The sequence below is a fragment of the Anopheles aquasalis genome, chromosome Y (genome assembly GCF_943734665.1).
Source record: "Anopheles aquasalis chromosome Y, idAnoAquaMG_Q_19, whole genome shotgun sequence".
In the NCBI taxonomy this organism is placed as follows: domain Eukaryota; kingdom Metazoa; phylum Arthropoda; class Insecta; order Diptera; family Culicidae; genus Anopheles; species Anopheles aquasalis.
Window position 1 is genome coordinate 1,125,830 of NC_064879.1, and position 7,500 is coordinate 1,133,329.

The following is a 7,500-nucleotide window of genomic DNA, read 5'->3' on the forward strand; positions in this document are numbered from 1 at the left end:
CCGTCGCTCACCGATCAGTATAACTTTTCCCGTATCGATCAGCGTTTGATCATCCTCGCCGATGTTCTTGCGGCCCTGCTCCACCAGCTGGGGATGGTGCTCGATACCAACGACGAACCCCGTCGCATTCGGTTGATCGTGAATGTAGCGCGCAAAGCAAGAGGTGAGATAGCCCGATCCGGAACCTACATCCAGTACCCGGCTGTCCGGCTTCAGGTAGCTCTCTAATAGTTCCAGGGCATAGGCATGCTATCGGCCAAACAACATTGAATGATTAAGGCGTTTGATAGTGAAGGTGTTACCGAAGGCGAAACTTCCTCCTTCGCTCCTACCATATGCGGTGCGCTGATGGTTGCTCCGTAGCCGATCCTCTGCGGAGTGTCGACGTACGGGTTCAGGTTGGATGGCATATAGTGTCGCCGATCGGTAGCAGTCATCGTTTTGGCTACTGCGTCGCTTTTGATGATTTTAAACTCTACAATGAATCAGAATTATGAAAACAACCGACTGCCGTACTGACTTCCCCATACACAATCGCACCTCGCAGTTGTCGCACCAGGTCCGCATTGTTTAACCCTTTCGATCTCCAAGCCATTGCGACCGACGCTCGATTATAAAGCTGAAATGGATATCAGTAGACTCCTTTCCGTAATAACTGCAGCGCGCAAGGATTAATTATGCAAAAGGTAAACTCACCTGCACTCCACGACCGACGGGCGAATTTTGACAGCTGACGTAAGGCACTGTCATCCAAACATCACAAAATCAGCTGCAGTTTTCCCCCACATGCCCGTGCTGTGTTATTTAAGAGCGGCAGGTAGGAGAGCTGATTAGGAAATATTCCTAATCCGTCCCATAAAATCAGCATCCGAAGATTTTACCTGTTTTTTTTTTGCTACTACAGATAATCACATCCACAGCTGTCCGCTTCGGTGTCTGGTGCCGACTGAACAGCAAAACAGGAGAGATGCTGCAGAGAGTGTGCAATCCGATCGGGCGCCGCTTAGTGAACCGGCTAGGCATCGTGCGGCAATGTTGTTACTCGACCGTTCCCTCACAACAACATTCCCGGCAGCAGCAGCAGCAGACCGCGGCGGCAACGGACTCGGTCCCTGACGATGTGACCGTCTTGTCGAAGCCGATCCACCAGCGCAGCGCCCAGCGGAAACCGTTTGTGAAGTCACTGTTTCTCGGTGTGGTCGACCAGGAGCTGCTTACGTTTCCTGAATCGTTGGATCGGGAAGAGCAGGCCCGAGTAGAGAAAGACCGAACCACGATCAGCGAGATGCTCGCCACAAATGAAACGAAACCAGGCGCCAGTTCCATCGGTTTGTTCGGTCTGCAGGGACCGTTGGCACATGGTGGCCGGCAGTTCACAGAAACCGAGTACGCCTACGTGAGCGAGCTATTGGCGGACGATCACGGCAAGGCACTGTTGGCCCTGGAACACAATGCGATTGTGCAGCTGATTACACGCCACGGCAACGACACGGTTAAAGACACGTTGCTGCGGCGGCTGTGCAGTGGAGAGCTGATTGGTGCCGCCGCACTATTCGAGACAGCCTGCTCTCGTGACACCATGTTTAGCACGGTAGCCGAGCGGGATTTTGCCAGTCGAAAATGGTTGCTCAACGGTTCGAAGGTGCTGCTCCGCCACGGCACCACGCCACACCTGCTGGCGGTGGTTGCATCGACCAAGACCGTTGAGAAGATGAATGCTGCGGACAACGCGATGGCTACCTTTTTGGTCGACGCACGTGCACCGGGCGTTGAGATCTCCGACGTACAGATCGGGCTGCAGGGCATCGAGCTCGTGACCGTGCATTTCAGGCAGGTGGAGGTACCGGAAGACAGTGTCATCGGCTCGGAGAGCGGAGGCACTCAAGTGTTGACACAATTCCTCTCCTCCGTCCGTGTCCAGTCCAGTGTGGTGCAGGTGACGCTGCTGAAGCGGATCTTGAACGCGCTAACCAGCTTCTGCATTAACACGCAAACAACGAGCGGTGACATAAAGTAACCGTTGGTCCCAACGACCGGTACAGCTCAATCAGAACAATTAGTGACACTGCCATTCTGCTTTCATCTTTTATATTTTTTCAGAGATATTGAGGTGGTTCGTGAGCAGTTGGCGCGAATGGCTTGCACGATCTATGCTGCAGAGAGCCTCATCTACATGACAACTAGCCTAATGGATGATTTCGAGAACCAGGACGTGGACGTAGAGGCGGCAATCACGAAGATCTTCTCGGCGGAACAATTGGTGCAGTTTGCCACACTACCACTGAAGCTGCTCGGCCCACATGCCATGGCCTCGGACAGTTCGTTCGACGCGTTGCTCAGCGAAGCGCTGAAGCTGTACGTTGGCATCGAGTCGCTGGACTCGGTTAAATTCTTTATCGCACTCGCCGGGCTTCAGTATGCGGGGGTAAGCTGACCGTCCCAAGCCTTCGCGGCCTGGTTGTAATTTTGGCCTGTACAGTTTTCATGATTCATGATTCCTCCTTCACACCTACACTAGATGCAAACGTACGAGGTGATCAAGAAGGACCGCAACCCAGCCATGAACCCGTCCCATGTGCTATCAAAGCTGTTTGAGAAAACTTCGATTGCCAACCCGAAGAAGTTCGCCGACCTACAGCAATTCTTTCACCCATCGCTCGATCCTGCGGCACACTGGATCGAGTACTCGATCGTGCGGCTGAAGCTCGCGACCGAGTGCGTACTGTCGCGGCACGGCGCTGAGGTCATCGACCGGCACGTCGAGTTGGCCCGGTTGGCCAACATCGCTACCATGATCTATGCGATGATCGCTAGCGCTTCGAGGGCCTCTCGCTCCTACTGTATCGGGCTACGGCATGCCGATCAAGAGATCCACCTGGCGAACATGTTCGGCATGGAGATGAGCGAGAAGGTGCGCCTGCTGGCGTTGGACCTGGAGAAGGGTCCCTTCATCACCAACGACGACAACTACAATATCGTAGCACGGAACCTGTTCCGTGAGAAGGCCTACTTCTACCAGCATCCGATCACAAGGAACTTCTAGCTCTTTGAGGCAGCTGTTTCAGCTGTTGCTGGTTCGTTCCTTTCCGCAGTACCTTTTGTTAGTTTTGTTGGTTTTCCCGAACAGCACAAAACCCTGTACGACTGAAATCCAATAAAGCAAAATAAAAAATATTAAAAAAAGATGATAAATCATTTGCTATTGTTTAAGCTACTGCATCATCGATCGATCGTCTGTTGCTGGTGTTCTGTTTGCATATATCATTACATATATTTTGTTAGCATATTTCATCCGTTCTGAAAACATATTGCGTGCCCTTTATAACGTCCTATTGTACTTTTTTTAAATTTTGCACAGCAAGTTTTGTGAACAATACACTTGTGGGTGCTATGTGTTCGTTTCAATGGTATCTATAGGGCGTGTGTTTATTTTGAGCGTCGTATCCTTTTCTCCTGCAAATGTATCCTAATTTTGCAAATGTATCGTAGTTATCGCGAAAGGCGATAACATTTACCAGTGCAACCCCGCGGCTTACAAATTTCAACCTGGCGACGTAAACATTTTCAAGTGAAAACGATGTGACAAAGTATGTTAGGGCTTGGCCACATTATCTGCCAATTTCGATAGTGAGCCAGCTTTGCTCACCTTTAGAGCTGGCCGACTCACTATAGACAGTGGATGGCAGTGAGGAGTTACGCTTGCTGCGTCGTGGCCGTACCGTGCGGGCCTGGCGCTTACGTTTTCGCTGTATTTATACGAAATTTACGCTTCGTTCGGCCCTGCCTGGTTGGATTGCACGCATTCGGCCAGACCATCTATAATTTAACCGGCGACACAGCCGGGCTGGACGTGCAGTTTCGAACCCACTACCATAACCAAGGATCCCTCAGGAGTTCGGCTGCAAAACGCCCAACCGTTCAGCTGTCATATGGGCTCTCCATCGAAATGGCTGGCTTTCATTTGTGATCGAGATCGGACTCGGACTGGCGGAGTGCTACAGATTGGTGAAGTTTAGGTGGTGAAAATGCAATTTTCTTTGGCCGGTGGTTACGGAGACAACTGAATGTGGATTTTCAGCGCTTGACGAGCAGCCGAAGCGGCCTCATCTCGGTGGACGACGGGCTGATCCGAAGCGTTAACGCTAACATCGGTCGTCGGTCGGGGTGGTCCAAGGTTTTGGTCCTCGCCTGAAGATCGCATCGCGGAGCTGCCGTAGTGCTTCAGCTGGTAGGGCCGTTTTCGTTTGCCGTTAGTGTTGCGTTCGAACACTGGAACATTGCGATGAAACGTCCCAACATTGGTCTGTGATAAATCGTCGTCGTCGAGTAGTGTTGCTGGATACCGTGTCTCCGGGTGGCGACCACACATAAGCACGCATACACCAATTTGCAAGCGTTGCGGGGCCGATCGGGGCTTTGTCTCGTTCCGAAAGAGGACCAACATACGAGAAGAAAAAGAAGAAGAAAAAAAAAGAAGCAAAACGGAAAAGAAGTAGGCTGTGCGTACATACGTGAGTGCGCGCGCGTGTGTGTGTGCTTGTGCGTGTGTATATACGAGTGTGTGTGTGTGTGTGTGTGTGTGTGTGTGCGGAAGGGGTGCGCGCGTGTGTCTGTGCGCGTGCTGGTACGTGGAGATTTCGATTCTTTCCGTGGCGAAGACAAAAACTGGAGAACAAGAGACTTCTAGCCATTTCGAAGTCGCTTCGAAGAGCAAATAAAGCAGCGCATTGTGATCGGCTGCTTGCATCGGTGCCTCTCCGGCGGACGCGTTAATAGAATTTTTCGGAAAAGAAGCTGCTTGCTACGCAGCAGCAACACCAGCAGCAGCAGCAGCAGCAGCAGCAGTTGTGCGAACCGTGCGCGTCATCATCGTCTCTAGAGTGGTGGGGCACGGGAGCAGGTAATAGACGAGGGTGGACGTAGCGTCCTAACTTTCTCCGTGAACAATTGAACGATTACCAGTTGTGGCAATTGTGTAGCTAGCGGTGTGACTCTACGTGTTAGGGGGGGTTGAGCTATTCGGTACGGTTCCGTTCGTCTAATCGTCGGTTTGGACCGGGAGGGGGAAGAAAAGCAAAGAGTTTTCGAACAGTACCAATCAGCGCAGCGCAACAGCTATCTATCATCTGCACACAGTACTGCACAAAGCTAGGATCCGGTGACTAACCAGCAACACGTAGAGCATTTGTGCTGCTGCCGCCCTCCCCATCAATCGCACGGGCGGAAGTGGCCACCGGGTGCACTGTGCAAGAGGGAGCCCGGCGCCATGTCGAGCTCCGCGGGACAGTCTGACCACCTGGAGCCTCAGGAATCGGAGCCAGGTTTGTCTTCGAATGTAGCAAACCCTGGTGGCGGTGCTGACCGTGACAGTACCGGTGCTGAGGCTGACGAACGCTCCGTAACGATACTAGTGGCGAAACCATCACCACCGGGCATGATGTCATCGAATGGGCTGGACAAACTGCGCGACAAAACGGAAGAAGAGCAGCATCATAACAGCGGCGGTGGTGGCGGTGGAGGAGGAGGAGGAGGAGGAGGAGGAGGAGAAGCTGCTGTACCGATGGAGGTAGGGTCCGGGGCATCCTCGGACAGCGCAGCAGGCAGCTCCACCGAACGAACGGCGACTGGTGGGATGCAGTCGACGCTGACGCCGACGCCGAGAACACGTTACTCGGTGAACCAGCTGTTGGCGTTGCGCGAAGTGGAGCTATCGCGCCGAAAGCCGGCCTGCATCGATGACTCGCGCTCGGAGAAGCACCTCAAGATGATCTCGATGCTGGTGCGCCGTTCGGAAACGCCGTACGACGACGACGCACCGGTTCCTACCGGGTACGGCCGCAACCGTCTTTCCTACAACGCGCCGGGTAGTGGTGGCGGTGGTAATGGAGGCCCCGGCGGTATTGCTAGCGATAAAGAACGATCGAACGGCGGTGGGCACCTGTCTGGTGGCGGTGGTGGCGGCATTGGTATGATGGTACGCGGCGAGATGCGACGGTCGGGTGGCGGTGATCCGAAGGAACGGTTGCGAAAGGAGGAAGGCATCGTGCTGTCACCGCAGCGGCGTTCCTTCAACATGGGCTGCCAGATGCCATCGGCACCATCCTCGGCTGGCGGTGGTACGCTTGGGCTGTCCGGTAGCCTGCTTAGGACGGATCGCGATCTGCTCGGTGGAGGCCGGGAGCGTCGCATAGGCAGCGGGCGCATCCTGTCGCGTGACGTCTCCTGGGACTACCGGCCAGACAAGGAGCTCCTTGATGCGGCCGAGTATCGTACCACCGGCACCGGTGGTAACAACAACAACAACAACAACAACAATAGTAGCAGCAGCAGCAGCAGCAACACCACCACCACCACCAACGGGACTGCCAATAACGCCTACCGTGAGCGCGATCGTGACGGACCGGGCAAGGAGGGAGGAGGCGGATCTCGAGCCCATGACGGTGGCAAGGATGCGATGCGCATGGAGCGCTTGGAGCGAATGGAGCGAATGGAACGTGGCGGTGGTGGCAAGGATATAATAGAGCGGGGTGAGGATCGGTACGATCGTCGCTCGGCCACCAACAACCGTGACTATGATCGTGGGGCGGAGAAGGAAAATGCTCAGCCAATGCGCGGGTACGGCAAGCAGTCCCGCAACAGCAACTATTCCAGCAACGATGGACATCATCACCGTGGCGAAGGAGGAGGAGGAGGCTACTATGGCTACAACAGCTATAGCAACAACCATCACCATTACGGATCCTCGTATGGCGACCGGCGCAAGTACAACAATCACGATGGCGGCCGCGACGAGGAGCCGGAGTGGTTCAGCGAACCGACCTCACAGCACGATACGATCGAGCTGCGCGGCTTTGACGAGCCGTCGCCCGAGGAACCGGACAGCGCTGGACAGGAACCGTCGGCTGCAGCGACTCGAGAACAAGACCAGAACCACAAGAGCCAGACGGCCGGACGTGGAAATCGCGTGGAAGAGGAAGGTGCTAGCGACAAGCGGAACCGTAACAACGATGTTACCGGTGAAAGGACGTCGAGCTTGGCGATGGATGCTGCTAACGAGGCCACTAGCGACGATCCTCCGACGAAAGCTGGCCGGCGAGGCCTGGTACGCGACCGTACCTCCGGTGACGGTTCCAGCAACAACAGTGCTAAAGTAGTTGTAGCAGCAGTTGCAACAACAAGTAAAGGTGCTGGCGCAGGTACTGGTGGAGGTGGAGATGGTGGAAACGATAGCGAGGCCACGCTGAAACAATCATCCGATGATTTCAACATCGAGGATATCCTGAAGATCGACAGCGATTTCCTTTACGTAAGTATATGGCTGTGCCGGTAGTACTCCTAGAACGGTCCAAGCGTCTTTATCTCATCTTTTCTCTCTTTCTCTCTTTCTTTCTCTCTTTTCCAGAGTGGCAACGAGCCGGTGGAGAAGGACAGTGGTGGCATGGGAGAATCACGGTTTTCGCAGTGGTTCCGCCAAGACTACCAAGCGATGAAGCTAGCCGA

The 7,500-nt window shown here is 54.2% G+C and overlaps 3 protein-coding genes across 5 annotated transcripts in view; 2 read left to right on the plus strand and 1 right to left on the minus strand.

The window, feature by feature from the left end:
• LOC126579642 (protein-L-isoaspartate(D-aspartate) O-methyltransferase) overlaps positions 1-720 on the minus strand; it is a 1,646-nt gene extending 926 nt beyond the window's left edge. The window contains exons 1-4 of one of the 2 annotated variants that reach the window (XM_050243134.1): positions 697-720; positions 541-619; positions 333-475; positions 12-249 (exon numbers count right to left, since the gene is read on the minus strand). In XM_050243134.1, the coding sequence (XP_050099091.1) occupies positions 12-249; positions 333-475; positions 541-595 (436 nt within the window). In that variant the 5' untranslated portion in view covers positions 596-619; positions 697-720. The other variant, XM_050243133.1, reaches the window with a different exon arrangement.
• Positions 721-761: 41 nt separating this feature from the next.
• Positions 762-3,177, plus strand: LOC126579643 (complex I assembly factor ACAD9, mitochondrial). Its single transcript, XM_050243135.1, has 4 exons — positions 762-817; positions 905-2,013; positions 2,101-2,425; positions 2,519-3,177. The coding sequence occupies exons 2-4, from the start codon at positions 968-970 to the stop codon at positions 3,041-3,043; spliced, it is 1,896 nt and encodes a 631-aa protein (XP_050099092.1). The 5' UTR covers positions 762-817; positions 905-967; the 3' UTR covers positions 3,044-3,177.
• Positions 3,178-5,550: 2,373 nt separating this feature from the next.
• Positions 5,551-7,500, plus strand: part of LOC126579644 (uncharacterized) — a 6,268-nt gene continuing 4,318 nt past the window's right edge. For both annotated transcript variants that reach the window (XM_050243136.1, XM_050243137.1), the window contains exons 1-2: positions 5,551-7,306; positions 7,403-7,500. The exon at positions 7,403-7,500 is cut by the window's right edge and continues 1,112 nt beyond it. In XM_050243136.1, coding sequence (XP_050099093.1) covers positions 5,561-7,306; positions 7,403-7,500 — 1,844 coding nt within the window. In that variant the 5' untranslated portion in view covers positions 5,551-5,560. The remainder of the gene's footprint in view (positions 7,307-7,402) is intronic.